We start from the raw sequence: 26,873 nt of genomic DNA, 5'->3' as shown, positions 1-26,873 counted from the left end.
AAATTAAAATGCTATTGGAAATTCATCTCTTAATGAGATGAATGGTTAATATATCCACATATGAATATTGCTAGAACAGTACAAGGATCAATATTACAGCTACTCCTAGCTTTCTTTTTTGTAGATGTGTTGAAAAACCTTGTTCACATAAATCAGCAATGTTATAAGATTTTGTGCCATTTCTAAGTTGTACGCTAAAAACCACTCAATGATCTATAATCAAAAATTATTTTAAATGATCTCTCCATTATCAACTCAATTAGATCCAACTTCAATCTTTGCATGTAAAAAATTGAAAAACCATCTGAGTTGCAAAAGGATTTTTTTAAATCTAGTCATTGTAGGCATGCACTTTTCAACATCCCCATTAATGTTTTGAATTATCCCTTATTTGAGGCTCCTACCCCCTCAATAGATCTTATTACCCCAGGCAATACACCATAAAGAGTCCCCATCCCCAACTTTTTTTTTTTTTTAATAGAAAGGGCAATAAGAAAGACACGAGAAAGGGAAGCTGTACTTCCCTCACAGGTTTGGTCTTGGCCAGATAGACTTTAAGAAGTTGAGGATCGGGGCGCCTGGGTGGCTCAGTCGGTTAAGCGTCCGACTTCAGATCAGGTCACGATCTCACGGTCCGTGAGTTCGAGCCCCGCGTCGGGCTCTGGGCTGATGGCTCAGAGCCTGGAGCCTGTTTCCGATTCTGTGTCTCCCTCTCTCTCTGCCCCTCCCCCGTTCATGCTCTGTCTCTCTCTGTCTCAAAAATAAATAAACGTTAAAAAAAAATTAAAAAAAAAAAGAAGTTGAGGATCTGGACGCTTATTCTGTTACATTCTGTGTACCTAACTTATCTCTCAGAAAGTTATTGCATTGCCCATTTAGAAGATGCTGTTCCATTGTGTTTCTATTTCAGTCCTTCCATGCACATCTAATTGTTTACTGTATCTTATACTTCTCCATGCCTTCAGTGAGGAAATAGCGTCACCAAGAAGACATTGTGGTGGGAACAGGGAGGAGAGAGTGGCAAACGTCCAGCTGTCTTTGCCACTCCCTGCATCCTCACCCCAGTGTACCACAATAGCAATTATCAGTCAGAGACGCACTTGCACAGGGTCATTTTTAAAACCCAAGCTTCCTCTGTCTTGTGGTTTGGCTTTCCTTCTAGGCCTTAGAATTCTCTCCATTCATCTGGAAATGGAAAAGAACACGCACCATCATGTAGAAGTGTAAACCTGAAACTACTTTTGAACTATTCCATCTTGAATACACTGGTTATATCCCATATCATTGAACGTTTATGCAGAATTATTAAAATAATGAGGACTTGCAACTTTACGTTGTGTTAGACCCCTTTAATTAAACTGTTCAGGCTACAAGGACAAGTCGGTTAGATATGACAACCTCACGAACACTGAAAAGGGCATGTCCATCCAGCCTTCTGCAACATTTTCATCAATTCTTAACAGAAACTGTAACCTGCAGCAAAATTCAGATTTTTCACATTCAAAGAAAAAAGTGTTTGTAATACTTGTTCTAACATAGGTGTTAGGTGATGTCGAGATCAGCAAAGGTATCACTAAACAAGTACTTTTTAGGTTGCACAATATTCGCTGCCTTAAGAAGGAAGAAAGATGATGAAACTGATTTGACAGCCCTAGACATGTTTCTGACAACATATACGTGTCTGATTCACATGAGTGCACACGAACCCTAGTTTTCTTCAACAGGATCATCAAATAATCTGTGTTAAGCACACATCTGGGCGAGGTGGTTTACAAGGGGTCTCTATTACATTTGTGTTATATTGCTTCCTGAGTGATCCAGTTCATAAGTGAGGGGGGCAGACCTCAGGGAATGAGGCCAGTGTGGAGTCTTTCTCCCTTCACTTCTTTTGGGTACTAAGCAGTTGGCTCAAACTAGTTCAGTGGTCACTTAAAATCACAAAGTTCCCTAAGATTTGGGATCCGAGATGCTTTAATATTCTTGTTTATGACCTACATGATGTCATGAAAATTATGTGTATTCAATTTTCAGAAAACAAAACTGAATTGGGGTGATTGATTAGATTTCCTAGTATATTAAATAATTTGGAGAAGCAGGCAGGGACAAACCAGATAATGTAGGAAGGTTGACTTAAGAAAGAAAACAAAAGCCACAAACCTCAAACATAGATAAAAGTACATAGTGGTATAGAAAAATACCTTGGATTGTAATGAAAAATGAGCGTAAAGAGTTATTACGGAATGTCCTGAAACCCATAGAACATTATGTAACTAGTAAAGGTATAAATAAAATATAGTCAGTCTTATAGTATCAAGTCATATGTCAGATCTGGGCTTGAGGCCCAGGTTTTTAATAGAAAAATGACATGAACTCAATATTTAATCAACTATAAATGATAATATTTTACATTTCTGAAATACATACAGATTCGTTACACTCCTCATCACTTGCCCAAAGTTATATCCTAACTGGTCTCACAACCTTCCACCACAGCCTCCACGTACTGCCAGGCAAGTGTCGGAAAATGTCACTAGGTTCCCTCTGCCAATTTTGGGGGCTTTCTCGTTGCCCATGAGCAGAGGAGAGTAAGGAAGGTTGTGCTACAGTCTAAGGACGCCTGTGGCAACCACAAAACTTATCTGAGTGCTAGTGTTACAGCAACGGATCACCATGTTTTACATTTTGTTTTCCATCCTGTCTGTATTAACTTCATTACAAAACATTGTCAGTTACTTACCAGAAATAAAACTGATGCTCAAGAAGGGTGCCAGGTGATATTCTGTGACACACCTCAGTACGCATTTTGTTGAAGTGAGAGGAGTTAGGTTTAAAAGTCAAAATACTGTAGCCTGAAGACCTTGCCTAGCCCCTCTAGAGTGAAGGACTCCTTTCTGTGGGGGGCATGGCCTTTCAGGATGAGGTGTAGCTGAGTCCAGAGGTTCCCCAGGGTGAAAATTAGACTGCCACAGAAGAGAAGCCAGAAAAAAAACTATCTAGTTTTTTTCTGATCTTGACTCAAACTAAAGTCAGGAGAGATGTCTGGTAGGCTCAACCATTAAAATAGTAAACATGAGAAGTCTGGAGGCCAAACTAGAAAGCTTTATGCAGTTCAGCCAAGGAGTCGGAAATGCACACATTTGTAAGATTTCTCTGTAGCTTTCCCCGTGTGTGTTATCTTTGTCCATTTCTCTTAGTGATTTATTGAGTGGACGAATGTGTGTGCACCAGGCACTGTTTGAGGCACTGTGTACTGAGCAGTAAATAAGACAGGGTCCTGTTCTCATGGAACTTTCATGTTATAGGGGGAGGACAGAGGAAGAAACAAATAAAGAAGAAAATAAGTAAGTGCCATGCACAGAATTAAAATAAAGTGCTCTAATAGAAGAGACAGTGGAGGTTAGTATGTGGTGATTTGACACTGGATGCCAGGAAAGGCACCTCACAAGAGGGGATATAGAAATTTTTTAAATAAAATATTTTAAGAGACTTTCATTCCATATACAGTCTTCAAGGAAATGAGAAGGGAAAGCAGGAACTGGTTTGCTATTGAAAAATGAAGAAGAAGGAGAAGGAGAAGGAGACTCCTCTAGGCTCTATTGCATTTTGTTGGCAGGGAATTATGACCAGTTCAGAGCATTATCTTTCATCAGCCATCTTTAAGGATTTCCAAAGCTTAAATATAACATAGGTTACTGTAAAGTAATTAGGAAGGTTTTTTTAATAAAGTTGTAAATAGTTATATTTACATAAATATATATATATAATTTATAATATATATGTGTATATATGTACATACATACATATATACACATATATATACATATACACACACACACACACACACACACACACATACATACATACACACAGCCCCTTTGGTAAGGGCCATACAGTTATCCAGATGATATTGTCCTTGCTCAGAATAGCTTTGGACCTTTGGATCTGTCTTTTGGAATTTGCTTCTTGAGCTGTTTACTAGCTACTAGCAAAATAATTTTTAGTTTTAGTCTCTCTCCTTTTACTCCTCGCCTCCAGGCTTTACTGAGTTCCTCTGATTGTCTCTGTCCTTTTTTCTTTCTCCTGAGGGTCCCTGAGGACTGTTACAGTCCCAGCCTGGAGCAAAGACAGTAGTGGTGGTGGGAGAACTGATTGAGTTTGTCTATCAGCCTGGATCCAGCAGGAGAGAAAAACCACATAGCAACTTAAACAGGGAAAGTGTAATGTGAATAATTATAATCTAAAACTATCACAGGAGATCAGAGTAACAGGGAATGATTAGTAAGAAATAAAAAGAGCTCTAAAGAATGTAAGAATAACATTGGAAATGAGCAGCCCCTACTCTTAGAGGCCCCCCTGGGCTCACTGGGGAAGGCATGGCTGTAGCTTCTTGGGGGGTGGAGAAGTCACTCTGGTGCTCTGGCGGGGGTACTGCCGCCACAGTGCTGGAGCTCTGTCCTCTAGAACTTTTCAGAAATCCACCCTCTAGGGAGCTGGTGAAACTGTTCAGGGGAGAGGTTCAGGGGAGAGGCAAGTCTGCTGCAAAACTGCCTGGGGCAGGGGGAGGTACTGGAAGAAAAACTGCCTGTCACTGGGTCCTGGTGGCCATCACACCCTGCAGAAGCCTGGCAGTGGAGAAACCCCAGTTCTTCGGGAAGCTGCTGAGTGAGCGAGCGCACCAGCCCCGGCAAGGAAAACCCCTTCCTCCCGCCTGCGGGTTCTCTTCAGTGTGCTTTCCTGACAACACTTCACATCGTGGCAGCTAACAGAGCAAAAATAAAGGGTACAGGTTCATTTTCACAGAACAAGCAATTAAGGCTGAATTTGGAGCTGGAGAACCATCCAGTGACGGCCGGCAAAGCTGGGGAGACAGTCTCACAGGGAGCACTCCAGAAGTTCGACTAACTCCTGTGTGTTTGTGAATGGCCTGCCTGCTATAAGCGAAATAATGGAAAGGAACACTTGGCCAAATATTCATTGCATCATGCCCAAAGAGAGAAATAAGTAAAAATAAGAGTGTGTATGTGTGTGAGTGTGTCTGTCTCCATCCTCATGGCGTAACGGTTTTCATATAGGGGCGCAACACAGCCTTCCTGACAAGGTCTCTCCTTTTTTATGAGATTATACACATTGTACTGCTTTGGGTTTTCAAACAGCCTTAATAGTTTCAGTTTTTAGTGAACTGATGGTCATGTGGAAGAAGTTTTTGTTGGTTTGGTTGTTTTACTTGTCCTGAAATTTTTCCTATCCGACAAAAAAGTTATCAATCTTGTATCAGTACTCTCCCCATTAAAAAAAAATTACACTGGTCTATGAAATTTGAATCTGGGGAACATTGCACCCAGCTGAGAATGTATTAGTATGAATTGTGGCAAGTCACTATAACCCTTTTGTGAAATGTATAGTTTTACATTTAGAAACCCAAACACAGATGTCACTTTATGCTCAACAGTAAGGACATAGAAGCTTATAAACAGAACTTAGATAATAGCTCAGGCCATGCACTTAAGGTTCATTGTCGCTGCTTAAACTAACCAGTAATAGTATTATTATCACTGTTTTTCAGATGATGAAAATCAGATGGAGTTAAATAATTTTTCCAAGGTCCTCTAACTGCTATATAACAGAGCCAAGATTTGAATAGGAGTCTGACTGGCTCCAAAATGTTTCAGGATTTAAATAGATGTCTGACTGCTTCCAAGAACTTTCTAGCATCGAGGGAAAGACAAAACTGAATTAAGGAGTTAGAAAGAAAATGGAATTTTCACAAACTAAAAGACCAAAGTATCACATATTATATATCTTTTCCCAGAGAAAGGAAATGTAAAAAGGGAATTCATAACTTGCTTTTAAAGCTTAAGGAGTATCATGCATGTAGAATTCAACTAGTTTTGATTTCACCAGAGCAAATTTCAATGTGGTAGGTTGTACAGAGTGTACTAGTGCAAAGAGAAACGTATTTTGTGTTGTTAACTTGCAATGGTGTATCAGGAGGGACTGCATTTGTTTCAGATTTGCCTACAGTGGCTTTATCAAATATGGACTGATCTGTGTCATGTAACAAGAAGTGCCGGTGGGGTGGTTGCTGACACTGTTTCACTAACTCAATATTAGGGCCAACCTTGCTTCAATTTCCTTGGCCTTGCTCTCCTGGTTATACAATTGCTGCTGCAGTTCCTGCCATTACATCTCTATTCAAGAGAGAAGAAAAAAAAGTGTGCCAGCTACATATCACTCATTCTGTCATCTTTTCGGAAACATCCCCAACCGACTTTGGTTTTGTTCTCATTAGCCAGCTCGGGGTCAAATGTCCTCACCCCTAGTTTCAGTGGAATTTGCGAAAGCAAGGAATAACTTTGCCATGATTGGCTTAGACCGTGGGTCAGCCAGATTGGCCCCAGGACCAAATTCAGGCCACCTCTGTTGTTATTAATAAAGTTTTATTGGAACACAGCCACACGCATTCATTTGTACATTGTCTATGACCGGTTTCACTCTACGATGGCAAAGCTGAGTAGTTGTGATAGGGGCCATATGGCCTTTAAGGTCTAAAAATATTTGCCGTTTGTCCTTGTACCAAAAATGCTTGCTACCCCTACCTTAACCAGTCATGACCCATTGCCTGGTGTTGACCACATAGACACTGCTGCTAACTGGGCTTCCAGTAAGCAAGGAAGAAGGAAGAAAAGGAATATTGGAAAAGAACCAACAGAATATGTCAAGTTACCTTGCCCAACTAATTATATACAAGACCAAAAACTATAATGTATATCTGTTTTAAGTCACAGGGTCACTTTGAATATATAATTTTTCTGCTGTTCATTTCTTCATGAGCCAACCAAGAAAATGCAGACAGGTAGAAATTTTGCAAATGCTGTATACAGAATCGGATGATTGGCAGTGTTGTGATATATCATGAATCCAGGAAGATAATCCCTAATTTACTGACTTTTATACAGCACTGTCTAAGATATTGTCAGACTAAGTCTTAGACACACATTTCACTGGCTGACACTTCCCTTTCAACTATTTATTTTAGGTTCTTGCATACACTGAAGGACTTCACGGAAAATGGATGTTCAGCGAGATACGAGCTGTCTTTTCAAGACGTTATCTTCTACAAAACACTGCTTTGGAAGTATTTATGGCAAACCGAAGTAAGGCCCCTTAAATATTATGAAATGTGCTCATATTTGGATGTTATTTATTTACGTAGAATGATACGGTTTTCATTTTTCCCTGCTGTATTTCTCTCTCTTTGATACGCCCTCCCTAAAATAAGAAGAAAAATTAGTTTGTTTGAAAATGTTAATCCTAGATTTTTCCTGGATAATGCTGTACAGAAAGCTGATTTTCCATGAAGATACATTACCTTGACAAATACATCATGAGAGGCACTTGAAAATGATTTCTAAAATTGATGGTTAGTTCTCCTGTGGTTTTCTAACTCGTGTTTTTTCTTTTTCCCACAGCCTCGGTTATGTTCAATTTCCCCGATCAAGCAACAGTAAAAAAAGTTGTCTATAGCTTACCTCGGGTTGGCGTAGGGACCAGCTATGGTTTGCCACAAGCCAGGTAATTATATCATATCACGCATTATGTATGGTTCGTTAACATATTTTAATCCTAGTATGACAGAAATATAAATAAGGTTATACCATTATAATTATTTTGAGAACCAAGGCATTTTCTTTCTCTGCAAGTCATTTGTAGGCAAAGAGGCTGTGAAACATCTATTTTAAGAATGACAGAAGAGTTGATGTATAAGTTTTATTTAACACCTATATAAATGAGGAAGTAAAAAAGTTGATTGTATATCATAGCTCGCACATCATTAGGACATTTTTGCTGAAGATCTTACAAAAAACATACCAGAGCCTCATGATATTTGTGATTAATTGTTTCATGATCGCATATAAACTGTTTGTATAAATGCTGCACATAGATGCTTCTTCATGAAAGTAATAAAACTCTTAGAATTTGTTGAGGTTAATAGTTATGAATGATGGTGTGGTTTTAACCATTTCCTAAATGTTTCATCTTGGTATTTTAAAATATAATTTTGAAATCTTATTTTATCAAAAGATACTAGTCTAAGAGAAAACATAGTAATTATGTGTATCACTAATATCAGTCAGTTTTTAGCTCCATGTAACTGAATACCTATCTAAAAGTGGCTTAAACACTAGAGTGTTTTGCTGTTTGAGCCTTACTTTATCAAAAGTCTGGAGCTAATGAGTTTCCAGTACTGTCTCTGACGTTCAGTGATGTCAAGACCCTCAGTCAGCCTCCTGGTCACAAAATACCCACTAGTGTTCCAGATAGCACAGCTTCACACAGTTGCATTAAAATGGGGAAAAGACACAAAGGGTTTCTCCTCGAGCCTCTAGGTTTTAGGAAAGAATATATTTGTCAGTAGCCTCCTGCAATCTTTATCTTAGGTCCCTTTGGCCTGAATGGGCTCACCTTCCTGTCCTTTGAACAATCACTGCCAAAGCGAAGTGAGTTAACTGGCTTAGGCGAATCACCCTCTGGGTAAAACTCAGGGTAAACTGTACCTCTGAAGTCTTCGCCACCTCCTGCTTGAACAAAACAGGTCCCTGTTGGCCAGAAAGAAAGATACTGACTTGGGACAGACAAACAACAATGTCTTCCACATCAGTCACTCTGTCCATGAGAATTATTGCAGAGCCCAGCGTGGATGGACAGGAAAACTAATCTTTGTGTATCTTCCCTTAAATAGGCTACAGACATTTAAAAGACAGGGACTGTGTCTTCTGTATCTTTTAATCTATAGAACCTAGCACAGAGCCTAATTGCTGAGATGCTTTTTAGGTGCTACTCAACTAGAATTACCTTGATTTACAAAGCATCTGTTCTCGTATTAAGCTCACAGTGTAAGACCAATTCACTGACATGTATGTACAAGCTCAGGATATTTGCTAGGAGAATGACAAGATTAAATTAAGACATTAGTGGATAATGAAGAAATACTTATGTAGAATACAGGTCAGAGGAAAAATGCATTTAATCTATCGAAAAAAAGAAAATGAGGTTAGTTTTGCAAGACTTGTTCTTACTGAATCGAAGCTGACTCATGTAATCACTGCTTCCTTTCCCAAGTGCTTACAAACTGTTCGTTTAATCGTCAATTCAAGGATTTTTCCAGGAATTGACATTAAGAACTGACAAATAGGTCTTTCTCCTTTTTGAAAATGATCTTCTGCCTCCTGACATCTTTCTCAATGATCATGATTCTTCAGAGATTACCCATACAGGTTTCTCAATGATGTGTGTAATTTCCTTCAGTACTCTTGGACTTGCCTCGACCTGGATTCATTTAAAACAACCGGAAGTTCTTTACTCTCTCCCTTACCTAGTATGAGTATTATTTCCCCTTTAACCACAGTTGGTCTCCCTTTGACTTTTGGAAGATCATCCTTCTTGATGGCAAAACTGGAAACAAAATAGATGCTTAATAGTTTTGGTTTTGCTGTTGCTTCAGACAGCCATTCTACCTTAAAACCCTTTTTTCTGGTCCTTTGGCTTGCCACTGCCAATGGCTCAATGCATTCTTAGTTTCCTAATAATATCCCAGAAGTCCAGTTTTATGTATTTCCTGTGAGATATAGCCTTGGGAGCAGCAGATAGGGGTGAGAGGAACACTGAATCTGGGCTTGCACCTGCCCCTTCCTGGTGAGGTAACAGTCACAGAGCCTGATACGCTGAGTGGGAACTTAGTTGAAAGAATGAATAACACTAGGCGAGAGGAGTGACATTCTCATCTGCTATAAAATGGAGACACTATCTTTGAAAAGAGATGTTTTATGAAAGTCTTGAGATCATAAAGTGAAGGCATTTTGTAAACTGTAAACACGCATACACACTATACACGTATATGGAACATGTACGCACATAGATAAGTAGGGAGGTGGGTAGGAGGGTAGGTAAACAGATAGGTGCACCTACATCCATAAACACATGTGTGTGATATGTAAGGCCCTGTTATATTTACAGAATTGTCAAAGAGAAGGGATGATGTGTGGCTCCTACAAGTGGAAGCCTTCCAGATGACAGTGTTTTGATAGAACCACGAAGGGCTTCATTCTCGGCTTTGTTTTCTTGACATTGGGTCTTACCGGTTTAAGCAGAGTTTATCAAACTCTAGGAAATTTACTCTAAACTAAACCTACAAGATTTATAAGCAAAATTTTATCGGGGTGCCTCGGTGGCTCAGTCAGTTAAGCGTCCAACTTCGGCTTAGATCATGATCTCACGGTGCATGGGTTCAAGCCCTGAGTCAGGCATTGTGCTGACAGCTCAGAGCCTGGAGCCTGCTTTAGATTCTGTGTCTCCCTCTCTCTCTGCCTCTCTCTCTCAATCTCTCTCTCTCTCTCTCTCTCAAAAATAAAAATAATAAAAACATTGAAAACAATTTTTATCAAATTCAAAGGCAGGTATACTGCTAGAATAATGGCCTTCACATATCATGTAAGCCACTTGTTGGACAAGCCCACCAAAGAGATAACATTACAAATCAGATTGTTGCTTTGTCCTTTTAGAATGAAAGGAATATATCCATTAAGCTGGCATAGCTTAATGAATGCCTCTTTAATTAATTAATATCCATTTACTGAGTTTTCATTTACTGAGAACATCCCATGTGGCAGGGACTATACTTTGTGTTTTAGTTTATAAACATTATATTTCTTCTTCTTCTTCTTCTTCTTCTTCTTCTTCTTCTTCTTCTTCTGGCTTATAAACAACAAATTCTTGAAATTCTGTGAGGCTAGAAGTCTTAAGATCAAGATGCTAGCAAATTCGGTATCTGACTACAACCCATTTCCTGGTTCATAGATGGCCATCTCGCTATGTCTTCATGTGCCAAAAGGGAGCTCTCTGTCCTTAATTCTATTTTGTTAACATTTATTTATTTATTTTGAGAGAAAAAGAAGGTACGAGTGGTAGAGGGGCAGAGAGAGGGAGAGAATCGGAAGCAGGCTCTGTGCCACAGTGCAGAGCCTGATGCAGGGCTTGATCCCATGAACTGTGGGATCATGACCTGAGCCAAAACTGAAATTCAGAGGCTTAACCAAGTAAGCCTACCAGGCACCCTCTTTGCCCTTAATTCTTAAAACAACCACATTCCTAACACATTGGGATTATCATCCCATTGTACAGCTAGGAAAATTTTGATTTAGGTAAGTTACTTATCTTGCCCAAGTTCATAGCTCACACCCTTCATTTCTATCCTGTGACATCTGTCAAGGTTTCCCACATTGCTCATAAGAACAATACCATCACCCCTGCATAATGATTGAAAAATACCAGCAAAAACTTGCCCATATTCTGGATTCCATACTGATTACCATTGTTTGGTCAATGCATTTTTCTATTCAGATAGCACAATCAATTAACTTTGGATTTAATTAGATTATTTACTTACCAAAGATACATCTGGTTGTATCCATAAGGTTTGTGATTTTAAATGGTTGCCATTTATTGTGGTACTTAGTAGCTTTTATCTCAGAGGGCAGTTTGTCTTCATCTTATCCCCTGATTCTAAAAGCATCGTAATGTATGGGGCGCCTGGGTGGCTCAGTCGGTTAAGCGTCCGACTTTGACTCAGGTCATGATCTCACAGTCCGTGAATTTGAGCCCCACGTCAGGCTCTGTGCTGGCAGCTCAGAGCCTGGAGCCTGCTTTGGATTCTGTGCGTCCCTCTCTCTGTCCCTCCCCCTGTCCCTCCCCTACTCATGCTCTGTCTCTCTCTGTCTCAAAAATAAATAAAACATTAAAAAATATGTATTTTAAAAGCATTGTACTATAGCCCAAATACATACCAGCCATCCTCATTTAATATCTAAATTTGCTGTAGATGTTTTGAACAGACCTATTGATTTACCGTTTCCCATTCTTCTTCATATGATTGAATTATTTAATTTTTTGGCATCACGTATCTTTTTAGCCATTTTTTCTTAGAGGGTGGCCAATAATTCAAGTCATTTAGTATGTACTTATTGAGACCCCACTATATACTAAGTATTGCTAAAACAAATCATATAACAGTAAGTAAAACTAGGTTCCTGCTCTCAATGAGTTTATGGTGGAAAAGGTGAAGCAGTAAACAGGAAAAGCTGGTCATTTTCTTAGACCTGCTGATAAGTGGCTTTTCTCAATTCCTTTCCCATGCCCACATTTTTCTATTACTTTCTCTAAGAATGACATGATAACTTTCTCCCATGTTTCCCATTATTGGTACTTAGCAGGATTTGTGTGATTTTTGGTTTGGGGATATTTTTGATGGTCAGAATTATTTCCAGATCAGCAATTTTCTTCCTAAATTGTTTGGGTTCAAAATGTCAACAAAGGCATTCAACATTTTATGATATATATTGTAAAATTTTAGCATACTTCTCTGAGCGTGCTGCAGGTAAGAATTTTAGAATAGCAAGAATGTGATTACAATAGTAATACTGTGCAGATTGGACCAAACATGTGATTATAATAGCACAATGCAAATCGGACTAAGCAAAGTTTATTAATTCTTTGATGATTCAGAGCCTATGTTAGCCTGTTGCCATGACAAAGTCAGGATCAGGGATAAAGTTTACTACATAAAATAGTTGCGTGAGTAGAAGTAAAGCTGGAGAAATTTTAAATATTGATATCAGTATGGATCAAAATCTGGAAGCACTGTAAAAATCATATTATAAGTTAATTGAAAAATGTACCGAATTACAGAATTGATGTATGAAATATATATACCATTTACCATTGCAATGAAGTGAATCATTAGACTCATATGGTTCATTTGGAGTGAGTCAAATATACATTACTAGCAAAGTTTTTTAAAAAGTTAATATTTTAAACATTGAGTTACACCTAATTATTCTTAGAATTCATAATTCGGATTTGAGTTTGAGATAACAAGTTCCTTTCCATCCTTCCCCCCCTCCTTTTCCTCAACTAATATGTATTTTAGCTCCTACTATGTACAAGACAGTGCCTATTAAGATTCCATGCACATAGAAATATTTGACAATAATCCATGAAACAAAAATAGTCTTAAGTCCACAGTTCCCAAACTGAGCATCAGGGAACCTGGGATGTCACGGTGAACTCACAGGCTTCTGCAGGGCATTTCATGCTTTTTAAGGAAAAACAGCACCATCTGTCAGATACCACACAAACTCTTAGCTCAAGTTAGTTCTACATTTCAGCATTAGATAGCACTGTGTTCTTTTTCATGACATCTTAGCTTTGTAGAACCAGTTTTTGGGAGTTGCTATGATAAAAATTTTAAAAAAGGAGCTGCATGAAACTCAGTATGGAACAGGAGGCATAAGGAGTGGTGTCAGATATAACAACAAGACTTAAGAAGCTGTGCAAAGCCCACGGTGCACACATCCCTTTACTAAGTAATTGTAGTTATTTAAGAATGAAGTAAAAATACTATTTTTATTTCAATTTATGAGTATTATATTTTCCAACAGCTACTTAGTTGTTAAGACTTATGTATTTATTATTTGGATCTAACCACCTAATAAACATGACTGTTAGGTATTTCTCTTGGCCCAGGGACAACATGAAAAAGTCCTTGACATACCAAGGGTAGCATGAATTGAAAACATTTAGGAACCTTTGTCTTAGGTTAGTGATCATTTCAGAAACTCAGTGGCTTTAGCAGACTTTTACAAATACAGGTCACTTTCATTCCTTTTTACATAAACACAATGAACCTCAGGAAGTTCATAATTTACACAGATTGTCCTGATTTTACTCCCTTGAGCTATTCCTGTGTCCCTTCTTCTGAATTCATATGTTTTCAAAGTTCCCGGCTCGTTTTTTTACATCGTTAGAGGGATATGTACAGCGTAGGTAGAGGCTGTACTCCCATGCACACTCTTTGCGGAGGCCTGCCACAATAACACAACTGTATCCATATATAAAGTTCAGTGGCAGCCATTATTATATGAGGTTTAAATCAAATGCTTACAAGCTGGCACCTGACGACCTGCCTACGTAGCTTATTAGCATAGAGTAGATTTGCTATATTGTTCACAAGCTACTTTTACTTATCTTGAGTGTAGTTTCACTTTTTTGGTCTTGTTGACTTGTAAAATACCCATTTGCAGCCATATTATACAAAAAGGTGTTTTCACTGGATAAAGAAGATGTGGTACATATACAATGGAGTATTACCCAGCAGTCAAAAAGAATGAAATCTTGCCATTTGCAACTATGTGGATGGAACTGGAGGGTATTATGCTAAGTGAAATTAGTCAGAGAAAGATAAATATCATATGATTTCACTCATATGAGGACTTTAAGAGACAAAACAGATGAACATAGGAGAAGGGAAGCAAAAATAATATAAAAACAGGGAGGGGAACAAAAACATAAGAGCCTCTTAAATATGGAGAACAAACAGAGGGTTCCTGGAATGGGTGTGGGGGGGGATGGGCTAAATGGGGAAGGGGCAGTAAGGAATCTACTCCTGAAATCATTGTTGCAGTATATGCTAACTAACTTGGATGTAAATTAAAAAATAAAAAATTTTAAAAAGGTGTTTTTATATTGGTTTATTCTGAATAACTAAATGTATCTTTTCTATGGTAGAATTTTGAAAGATTGCTAATATCTGCAATTAAAATGTATTTTTTAATCTACCTAAGGATAAACCATTAATTATTTTAAGTGGGTTGATACCAAACCAATGTATTAGTTAATACTGATTTTTAAAAGGCATGAGTTAAAAGAGACTATGTTTGTTATGGTTTGCTTCATTTCTAGGAGGATATCACTGGCCACCCCTCGCCAGCTTTACAAATCTTCCAACATGACTCAGCGTTGGCAAAGAAGGGAAATTTCCAACTTCGAATACTTGATGTTTCTTAATACTATAGCAGGTAAGACATCTCATTCTTTAATTTCATAATACATTTGTGTTCATCAAAAGCATTGGTAATATGACTTGATGGAATGCATTTTTTTTTCTTGGAATTCAAATACAGATTAGAATAAATGTGGGAGCACTCACGTTAGATGTTATCAGAAATGGTACAAGCTGGCACTGAGGTTTTAGATGCATTTGTTGTTGAAGAGCCTTTTCCTTGCTCCCCTTTGCCATTTCCTTTGCTGACAGCTTTGTCTGAAGGTTTATTAGAGTCAACAAACCATTGCCAGAAAGTGTCTGGAAATAATAATGGGAAAATGTAATTTCCCTACTTTGTCATTCTCGGCAATAGCAGCTAGACAGGAGAATAACAACAGGATTCTGCCTAGTACAGATGTCACCTGGATTATGGCATGATTGGGTTACAGGATCTTTTCTTCTTAAAATCTTCGAATAAAAATATAAAATCAGATTGCATTTCTAAATGATGAGTAACTGCCATCAACCTCAGCAGTACTGTGCCTGCAAATTAAAAGAAGGTAGTGGGTTTGTTTTCCTGTTAAATCATTGGCTGTCTGTGGTTAAACATATTTATGAGATTTAAGTGCCTCTTTCTTTTTTAAGTTCCAAAAGCCCTTATTCATGTCGAATTACAAAAAGTTTACCTCTATAAATCAGGCTCTGCAAAAACTTCTTGGAATAACATGAATTGAAGTAACTATATAAACACATATGCTCCCCTTTGGTTCTTGTTCTATTACGAATGAAGGCTCAGAACCATGAATTTAGAGACATGTTCTCTGAATAATCGCTTAAAAAGGATAACTGTGTAATATTACTCTTCTTAAATCAATCACATATGTGTGAATATGGATGCTATAGGGGTACACATAGTAAATATGGTGATGCAGATATATATTAGATAGGCAAGAGAACACAATTTGTGAACAAAAGGGATAAAAAAGTTGTTGAAAATGTCTTTACATTTTAATCATTTAATACATATTGTAATGTAATGCCTTTGTGAATAGGACACTAGAGGTACAACCAAAGGTCTATTACGTAAATTAAATTTTATTGTATATTGTATACACACATCTCCATCCTCTACGTGTATCTTCATGATATATTCATGATGTCTTTCGTATATATAATATATATGTGTATATACATGTATATACACATATATATGTCAGTAAACATGATGTTTATATCTTAAAGAAACCTATTTGCTCCCTTAAAGATACAAGAAACAGGTTATACTGTTTAATTGGCACATATTGTGTCCATGTACAGATAGAGTGAACTTAAATATCTGAAATATAAAAACCTTCACTAGCATAGCAGGTAACCACATGATGTAGCAGAAAGAAGCTTCAGTGCCAAAGAGAAGGATAGAATCTGAGGTGTGCCAACTTTGTCCTAGAGCATAGATGGAATTTCAGGGTGTAACCCTGTCCTGGACTTTGCTCTTTCAGTAACCATATTTAATCTGTTTACATCTGTTGTATCAAGTGATACGTTTGGTCATATATTGTCTCATTTTATACTATTTAAAAAATTTTTGTATTCTTTTGTTTTTCTTTGGCCTTCTAAAATTTCTCCCATTTGTTAGTGACTGTAGGAATCCTGCTATTAATTCTCCTAGAGATATGTTTACATTTTTAAAAACCCTCTAAAGTATATTTTCCTTATTTTTGAAGTCAAATATGAATCAGCAGTTTTAATTACTCCTATATAAGAACTTAAAGTCAATTTACTTCTTGTTCACTGCTTATTTTTGTCAATATGATTTACTACCCAGAATCTATGTTCTTATAGAACTCATATTTTTTGGAGTCCCTATATTTTGCATATTCTGAAGGATTTCAAACTCTACTAAAATTTTCTCCTTGTTAATGCAGTACATCATTTTCAGCTACATGGATCTTTACCTGATTTTTAGGATAATGTTTGGTCTCTTTACATTTTTCTGCAGTGTTTTTCCATATTCCCTGTGTTAGGCTTCTCTGTTATCTATGCTTGAAAGATCTATCAAGGCTAATTGTCTACCATATGTCATGGATGGACATAAGATTTTTTTCCTTGGCTGTGTTAACTATTTGGAGCTGTTGTATATAAAACTAGAAGACAGGGTGATATACCTCACTCACAGTTCAGTTTCCAGTCGAGCTGGCATTTATATTAAACTGTTCTGCCATTCTAAGGTGGGTTTCTTGCTGTCTTTCTGGATGGAATATGGCCTAGTTCATTGTTCTAAAGGACTCTTCTAGTCTCCATCCCTTCCTACTACATTTCACTGATGTCAGATACACTTCCCACAATATGGTACAGTACCGCCTATAACCACCGCCTACCCCATGCCTGTTGCTGTCTGGGAGTTTCTTTCTCTGTCAAGCTCTGGAAAGATTGCAGTCTGGATAAGATAACATTGTGTTCCCATCTGTAAGCTATACCTGAGCAATACAGACACTGTTTTTTTCCTGGTTGGGACAGTCTTTGGGTTTCTGAGCCAGAGCATGCAGATCCTAAGGGATGTCTCAGTGTCATTCTACTCTCTTTTGAATCACTGGGGTCTGTTTCATTTGATGACATAAAGAATGTATAGGCCACTGGCTTTTTAAAAAAATAATTCATTGGGTCTTTCCTTTATAATGATCATATCTAAACATTGAAGCCCGTCTGTTGTAGATGGCGGGATAAAATGAAGTATAAAATTGGGACTAGGAGCTCAGAGCACTTACAACTGGATGGGTAAATGAACTATACATAAATAAGAGAGCATTTTAAGACAGCTGATGTTAAGTGCTGAATAAGTGCTGTAAATAATGAATGCTCTGAGAGCTAAGCAGAGTGGAGGAATTTTAAATATGTGTTTGTCTGGGGAGGAAAAAAAGAGCAGAGCTTTACAAATATTTCTGCCGGTTGGACATGTGATGTGTTCAGTGGACACGGGTATCGTATCTTGGCTCAGAGCAGAGAATATTGGAGCTATCGGTAAGAGCCAGATTGTAAAGAGCCTGATCTTAGACTCTTAAGAGGTCAGTATGGTTTTGGAGTAGAAGGGGACACAATATAGAGTTTTAGGAAAATGAAACTGATGACTGTATATGGCCTGAATCGGAAATGAGATAGCCTACAGTTAGGGAGAGCTGTTGATAGGAGTGTATTACAGGTCTCTAGATACGAAGCCAATGTGTTCAGTTTTTTAGTAAATAGTCGCTGAACACACACTCTGGTTCTGACACTGCAGAGGAAACTAGAGTGTGGTTTCTGCCTTTGAAAAGATGATGGCGTAGTTGGCAAAACACATACGCACACCAGCAATTCCACGAAAAAGTGATAATTATTAGAACAGGAGAACATACAAAGCCATTTGGGGTCACAGAACTAGAAGGCATTACTTGTAACTAAGAGATCAGGGAAAGCTTTTCATAGGTAACACTTAAATTGAAAAGTATAATATAAGAAGTCACTGGAATCACGTCTGTAGGGGAGTGAAGAAAGTGGAACTCAGCAGAAAGAGAAATTGAAGCCCAAGGCAGTGCAGAAAAGGCAAGGGAGACAGGAGCTAGAAGTTCAGAGTTGTCTTGCCTTGAAGCAAGGTGGCCAGGCCTTCATTACCTCCTCCACACTGCTATCGCTGGATGCAGACTCCTGGGAAGGAGACAGGATCTTGCGTGAGAGGGCTTTCTTCTGATGCTGGCGACTCCTGGAGAGGGACTTGGCCGAGCACCACCAGCCACACGGTCAACACCAGCAACATGGCCACCAGCATCCTCCAGGATACCAGTGGTTCTCAGAATCACGTGGAGGGCTTACTAAAACAAGGATCGTTGAACCCCATCCCCAGAGCTTCTGACTCAGTAGCTTGAGGGTGGGGCTCAAGAATTTGCATTCCTAACAAGTTTCCAGGTGATGCATGATACCACTGGTCTAGGGCCCACACTTTGAGAACCATTGCACCACCTCTATATTCCTTAAAAGATATATCCCTTAGAGGGGGGCTACTGGGTAACTCAGTCAGTTAGGCATCTGACTTTTGACCTCTGCTCGGGTCATGATCTCCCGGTTCGTGACTTCGAGGCCCTCATCAGGCTCCATGCTGACAACGTGGAGCGTGCTTGGGATTCTCTTTCTCTGCTCTCCTCCACTCTGTCTCTCTCAAAGTAAATAAACTTAAAAAAATAAATAAAAGATATACCTAAAGATAATTGTATTAATCCTCCATAGCACTCATATCTTCTATAGCACTGTCTATATCATATATTTTGGCATTTATGCTAATTTGTCCATAGCATTTTATGTGTATATTTCATCTCTCTAATGAGATTATGAGATTGCTACAGAAAAAAAGCAAGTTTTGCTAAGTAAATACCCATTAAATTGAACTGATTTATACTTAGGCTTTGCAAGTGTTTTGCTCGATTGTGTGATCTGTTATATGAATTTACGAGAATTGCTGGATGAGAGATTCTTTAAATTTCCTGGATTAAAGAGAAGATTTACAAAGTGCCTGGGTGGCTCAGTGGGTAACACTTGATCTGATTCTTGATCTCGGCTCAGGTTGTGATCTCACAGGTTTGTGAGTTCGAACCCTGCATCAGGTTTTATGCTGACAGTGTAGAGCCTGCTTGGGATTCTCTCTCTCCCTCTCTCTCTGCCTCTCTCTCTCAAAATAAATACATAAACTTAAAAGAATGAAAAATAAAGTAGAAAAGTTACAGGATGGGAATCTGGAAAGAAGATTGGCTTCACATTTTTAAAAATACAGGCTAATGTGACTTAGTAAATTTACATTTTCTGTAAAAAAGCATTTTGGTTCCTGTCTTACACTCTCAGACTCAACCTTTTTTCTCCAAAATATTGTTTTAGCATGACATATATAATACATTTATGCCCCATTTCTTGTTCTTCATATTTTGAGGTCTGTCATACTTGGCCAATTTTGCTTTTCTCCTTTCAAGATGCTTTTAAAAATAAGATTCTGTATAAAGCATACAGCAACAGTGTCTTAGTATTAATGCATTATTAGATTTTTTTAGACCCTCATGTGATACATGTATATATACATAATTGCATATAAATTGCATATAAATAAATTGCAAAATTGCACATTTTATTATATATAGGTGAGTTTTGTAAAGATACTTTACATGAAAAGTTTATCAAAAATTCTGAAAACATACTATTTTTAAAAGACACCTAAAAACTCACAGATGTTTTCATGGCCTTTATTTTGTTCTCCTTATAAATCTAATAAATATTCATTATAGAAAATTGGAAATATAAATGAACTCACTCATAAGCCTAGCCGTATATATCACATTAACAATTTTGGTGGCTTTTTTCTTTTTTCTTTTTCCATGTGTGCCTGTCTCATTGGGAACCTGCTACAAATGCAGGTTCGGATTCTATTTTTTTGATTTCATTAAATGTTCTTGGGAAGGCATGATTTTTAAAACTGCATGAAAGTCCAGCTCAGGACTCTGGTATAATTTATGTAATGATTTCTGAAACACATGGTTTTGTTTTGTTTTGTTTTGTTTTGTTTTGTTTTGTTTTGTTTTCAAGGAACATTAAGTTTTGGAAGATTTACGTAGAAGAATTTTTTCTTTTCTTTTTTATTTTTTTTACATGTAGAAGAATTTTAATAATGCTTAGAGTTCAAATAAAGTATGGTTTCAACCTTTAATTCCTGGAGTTGACCCGATTTCTGTTCATTGTGTTCTGAAAGATACAACCTATGCCTCATTTTATACCTTATTAGATGCTACCATGAACAAGATGTTAAAACCTGGCATTCTTGCATTTAAGAAAATAGCAGAGTGATTGCTAACATAGCTTTGTCTAAATGATTCTGTTAGGTCTGAGGATTTTTCTAAAGGTTTTCGAGTTGTGTTTCATATGATCAGCTAATGAATTCAGCACAACTTCCCCAACCCCAACCTTTTTCTCCTGTTTAGCATTTTCCACTTTTTTACTCTGTGATGTACAAGCCCTCCCTGGTTAATTATGTATATATTTAGCTACTGCATGTGTTGGGCTTATTATTGTCATCTAATTAGATGTAACTTGAACTGCTTGCTTCTAGAAAAATCATTAAAAATTCTTTCCTAATGACCTAGAGATGACAAAATGTCTGTAAAGTGTGAAGAAGCAGACAAGCACAGGAACATCGCTCTTAAAGAGTGTTAATCCAGATGCTGCAATCATCTAATTAAACAATATTTTGCTGTCATTAACATTTTCACCAAGGAATTGCAGTTATAATTTCTTTGTCAGCTGTCTCTAGATCACTTTACCTTCAAAACTAAAGTGCCATATAAAAACATTAAATTGGATGGTTTAATTAAAAAGTTTTTTTCTTTAAATGAAGAAACATATCCAGTGTTTCTGAGATCTCATTTACTGTGCTTCACTTTTATTGTTTGAGTAGATTAGTGTCATAGGCTTGCAATATTTAATATTCATCTTCTAAGATAAAACCTTATGAGCATAGTTAGTAAAAAAAAAAAAAAAAATCAGCACTTACCACTGCTGGAAAAAAAAGAACCCTACCAATTACAGCATAAGGTTATTTACTAAATTTCAATTATCCTTAAAAAAAAAAAAAAAAACCCAAAATATAAAAAACAAAAAAACAGAACAGTTGATAAGTAGGTTCCTCTAAGTGCCAGAACCTAATAGGTATTACTTTGGAAACATTTCATTTTTTTTTTTTAATTTAGTAAAGTCTTTTTGTTTGTTTGTTTGTTTCACTAAGGTGTTTAGTAAAATAATTAAGTAACATGCTAATTTATGAAGCAGAATCCCAAAGTACCATTTAATTATTCTTTTTCATCCATGTGATTTTTAAATACATTGTACATTTTTCATTTAAATAAAAAATATCCATATTGCAAGGCTTTTAAGTGAAAATTTTTATTTAAAAAGGTTTGACTATAACTGTATAAGTACATTTATTTATAAAATTTTTTTGTATTTATTAGAATTTAAATGGTGCTATCAGCCTTCGTAATTTAAATATTGCTAAATTTTCCTAAGAATTTATTTTGAAATAACCTTCCAAAGATCATTAAAAGTGAATTACAAAACATGTTGCAGAGAGCAATTTCATAAACTGTGAGTGTTGGCATCCATCAATGTTGTGTGTGTATTTTAAAGACAATGCTTGCTTTCTTTGTTCTTTTTCCAGAAATACTATTCTATCATTTCCTATATTATAAAGTCACTTCTATTAAAAAGCTGGTATCTTCAAATATGGTCTCTATTTTTATGCTTTTTGCATTTATATGATACATTTAAGTACTGAGTCAAGAGAAATTGGCTTTTTATTTATTTTATCTTGAGAGGTGTTTTTTTCCCCTTAGTGTATAGGGTATAAAACTTTATCAGAAAATTTAAAAACAATTATGATATCTAATTTTCAACTAATTCATTTTTATGACTAATATAAATGTATGTTACATAAATAATAGCAACATTATTCTATGAAAATACACTCATTTAGTGGAAGACCTATTTTTCATTGAAACCGACAGATTTTTAAGTAGAATGGTAACCCAGAAAACGACAAAGCCTTAAATATGCCATGGGCCCAGTTAGAATCCCAGAAATAGCTCTGCTTAACCAATCTAGACTCTCTGTCTATATTCCACGTGTAGGAAAAAATATGGATAGTAATCAGGTGTCCTAGGTTAACATATACATGAGCTGTCAATAATATATTTAAAATTTTGTACTTTTATACTTTGTACTTTGCAGTGATACTGGTTTGGCAGAAAATGTTCATGCACAAGACTTTAATAAAGGTTCCAAATTCTTATTTATTCTCATCAGTATTATTCTTCCCAGTAGACTTACACACATAAAACAGGTGCATTCATTGGCTGAGCTGTCTAGATGCAGACATTTGCCTCATGGTTCACCATGTCACTCTGTCTCGTATGTAGTGCATTGCCTTTGCACGGTCCTCATCCGCCAAGAGACCATCCTGCAACTTTCCTTTTTCACTTGGCTGTTTGTTCACCTTTTAAAATTTGGTTCATTTTATGCCATTTTTATCATATGTGTATTCATTCCTTCCACAGACATTTATTGGCAAACAGTGTGTTTGAGATTAAAAATGAAACAAAACCCTAGACTCTACATTCGTGAGTGTGCAGAGTAATGGGGAAGCAGACAAGTAAACGTGCATTAGGGGCAACTTACATCTGTGTGAGTGCTGTGGTGGGGGAAGGTAGGGGAGCCCGAACCTGCCCCTCACCTCATTCCGGGGAAGTGCTGTCTACAGGTCACCTACGTCTATAATACGTACCGACATCAATGCACACACCTAAAACAATATGTCATTTTTGTTGTAAAATATAGATTCACAGGTAAAATAGTCACCTAGTAAAATGTGTATGAAATGAATGAATTAGTTTGATCTGATGCTTGCAATAGCACATTTAGTTCTCCCTTGGATTATAGTTCGTTTTTTTTTCTATTTCACAATCACAATTACCAATTGCTGCAGGAAGTAGGTATCATTTAATGACAATTCTTGATGACAAACGATAACGTATGCATATCTATGTTACTGTCGTGCTATATGTGGTGTGTGCACTAAAGCATTCTGGATGAAATCCATACAAATGGATATAAATTATATTAAATCCATGTAAACCATCACGAAGTACTGGTGAAATCACTCTTTTCTATGAATTTGAATGGAAGTTTAGAAAGTTGCCCATGATCAGATTATGACATATTTTTACCTAAAAAAAAACAAAACAACAAAACAAAACAAAACAAAACAAAAAACTTGTCCAACAAAAGTTTTCTTTGGCCCCTGTTTCTTTAATAGCGATTCTCTTAATTCCCTCTGCTCACATGTTATTTCAGTACCAGTTTATGAGGGCAAGCCAATGCTGTGCTTTCCCTAAACTTTCCACCTTCCCGCTGTGCTTCAGTGAAACTCGTAAGTCATTCTAGGAAAAAATAAACGGCAAACCCAACCAAAGGTCCAGCAGTTGTCCCCTAAAGTGAAATAACATAATCCATAATGTGTGGGACATCTGCCTCTGAACTTTTTCATTCTGGCTTCAGAGTACTCCCGTGAGCCCTTCTCAAGTGATCCTTAGAACCCTTGGTATAAGCTCAATGTAGCATTCTGTACACTGGCAATATAATTTCTAGGTATATAGTCATTGGAGTAGAATACCGTCACATAACCTGCAAATGTACAGGTCGGCAGGAGGACCTCATCCATGATCACTTTTAGGAATCTTCACCAGCAGGGAGGGCTCTGCTCTTCAGGCCGGTCATATCGTCATCACAGCCGGCAGCGAAGCAATGGAGAAGGGAGGCGCCCGCGTGGCGGCGGGTTGTAGTGGGTCAAGACTAGGAGTGGGGCAAATCACTTCTGCTCATGTTCTATAGATTTGAACCTCTGAGTGCCATGCCCACAGCTGCCTGTGAGGAAGGTTGAGAAATGTGGTCTAGCCCAAGAAGATAAATCAATGACGATCAACAGCTAACAGTCTCTCCCACAAGCTTCTATTATGAAAAGTCATTCTAGTTACTCGTTTCTTAATTATTATTGAGTGAATTCACTTGAAACACATTGTTGCTAGAGTGCTTTTTATTAAACAAAGACGCAGTTCAATAAACAAGTTACTGTTTTCTGAAATCTAATAGTTTCCTTATATAAGAACAGAAACGATTTCATAAGCAATTCGTGCGTACAGATTTTCATTTCTCTTTTTCTTTGCTAGGACGGACATATAATGACCTGAACCAATATCCCGTGTTTCCATGGGTATTAACAAACTACGAATCAGAAGAATTGGACTTGACTCTCCCAGGAAACTTCAGGGATCTATCAAAGGTAACTTTGTTAATTTTCTTCATAAGCCTTTATTCTAAAAGCGTTCCTACCAGGTATATTTGTAAGAAGTAAACCTGCATCTTCTTTTGTGGTCTGTGACTAAAGCACATCAATTCTTAGCATAGGAACTAAGCTGTAAGAGGATAACTTTGTACTAGCGTAGACAAAATGAAATGCATACTTGAGAAAAAACAGATGTAAGGAGAGGTTGCTCACATATCCTTGGTTTCAAAGGTCAAGGTAAAAAAAAAACCTGAAATTAGAACAAAACATTATGGTAAATTATTTCTATGATATATTTCTTAGGTGATAAGACATATCATCTTGACCATCTGCACACACACACGCTATGTAGGGAAACATAATAGTGAAAAAAAGTAGGGCACAGTAATTTATCAAGGATCTGTTAAGATACAAGAGAGAAGATTTGGCCCCAAAAAATGGCAAGAAAAAATACATAATGGTGGATAAGAATAAAAAAGCAAATTTTCGGTTAGTTTACCTTATTTATCCAGAGAAAACTTCAGTGGGTTACTAAATTATTTGAAGTGCAGTGAAAAATTAGGAACTAAGCCCCAAAATGCTTCTCTGGAGCCTAAGCTGATGTCAGAGCCAGACCCTAAAGTTTACACATACACTTCAGCCATTTTAAGCCCCAGCTCATTCACTCTGAATTTCGCTCTCTTTTCTATCATACTTTTTTTTTTTTTTTTTTTTGAGAGAGGGAGAGAGAGAGAAAGAGAGCAGAGCATGAACGAGCATGCCAGCAGGGGAGGGGCAAAGAGAGAGGGAGAGAGAGAATCTTAAGCAGCCTCCAGGACCAGCACAGAGCTGACGTGGGGCCTGATCTCAGGACCGTGAGGTCACAACCTGAACCGAAATCAAGTGTTGGATGCTGAACCGACTGAGCTACCCAGGCGCCCCTCTACCATTCTTGGTTGTCCGCTTTAGCATCCCGCAGCAGGTTAGGGGGCACACGTGTGTGCGTTTGGTTTGGGTGCAGGGAGGGCTGAGGGGCTCAGCAAGAGATGCATAAGCCCTGCAAGTCAGGGAAACATGCACTGTGGCCAATTTGAAAGTGATCCCACAGATAGTTTTTAACTCAGCACACCTTCTCTTGCCTCCTTTCTTACTTTTGGAAACTAGACCAAGGAGGTTGAAGTTCTGTATTACACGGCTTACTAGCTGTGTGACCTGATGTCACTTTCTCTTAGCCTTGGTTTCCACATTTGTAATGTGAGAATAGTACCATCCTAAGCCACACGGTTGCTAAGATCAAATGACACATGCATTTAAAGAATGTGACACTGGTACTTGGCACATTGAAGCACTTCGTGACTATTAGCTATTATTATCATACATGCAATATTTCTTAGCCTGTTTTTGAAGCCAGTGTACAAATATCTGCACATTCTTATCTGTCGTTCACTCTCTAGTTCTTTTATGTTTTGTGTGACCTCCTTATCGGATCTCTGTTGCTACCTCATTGCTAATTTTAGTTATGATGTTACAGGTTTGAAAGGGACCTGAAGAGACGAGTTAGCCAACATCTTACTGAGAATCACACATCTGGGAGAAAACAAAATGCTAGCAATTTAATTCTAATATGGTCTCAAATATAGTAATTTTTCCAGTCCAAATGAACTGAACAAAAGTCTTGCATCATTTACCATGGACGAGTAATTATTCAGGCCCAGGTAGATAGAAACAGTGTACTTCATGGGGCCTGCCCTCCCGGAGCAAATATAGTTATAAAGTATCTGAATCATGAAACCATTCTCTGCAAAATTGAATGATAAGGTATGATATTTTACAGAGAACTACATGAGAGGCAATAGGCAGTAGTTAGGAAAGGGAACCCCGGAGCTAGACTGCCTGGGTTCACATCCTAATTCTGCCAACTTACTGGCTTCAGGGTCTTAGACAAGGTTAATTTTCGTTTTGCCTCAGTTTCTTCACCTGTAAAATAGGGGCAATAATAATAGATGTGTTGTGAGGATTTGATGAGTTAGTAAGTGTAAAGAACTTAGGAGAGTTCTTGGCATTTCAACATTAGCTAACACCGTATGTCTAAAGATAATGTAGTAAATCATTGATAGAGGT

General features: G+C 37.5%; 1 protein-coding gene across 9 annotated transcripts in view; it reads left to right on the top strand.

Annotated features, from left to right (window-relative positions):
- Positions 1 to 26,873, top strand: part of NBEA (neurobeachin) — a 678,493-nt gene that overhangs the window by 545,625 nt on the left and 105,995 nt on the right. For all 9 annotated transcript variants that reach the window (XM_053900309.1, XM_053900303.1, XM_053900292.1 and 6 more), the window contains 4 exons: positions 7,037 to 7,154; positions 7,470 to 7,572; positions 14,794 to 14,909; positions 24,658 to 24,770. In XM_053900309.1, coding sequence (XP_053756284.1) covers positions 7,037 to 7,154; positions 7,470 to 7,572; positions 14,794 to 14,909; positions 24,658 to 24,770 — 450 coding nt within the window. The remainder of the gene's footprint in view (positions 1 to 7,036; positions 7,155 to 7,469; positions 7,573 to 14,793; positions 14,910 to 24,657; positions 24,771 to 26,873) is intronic.

This window comes from Panthera pardus, unplaced genomic scaffold (genome assembly GCF_024362965.1).
Source record: "Panthera pardus isolate Hobbes unplaced genomic scaffold, ASM2436296v1 HiC_scaffold_1, whole genome shotgun sequence".
NCBI lineage: Eukaryota > Metazoa > Chordata > Mammalia > Carnivora > Felidae > Panthera > Panthera pardus.
Note: the sequence above shows the minus strand (reverse complement) of the source record. Positions and strands in the feature narration are given on the sequence as shown.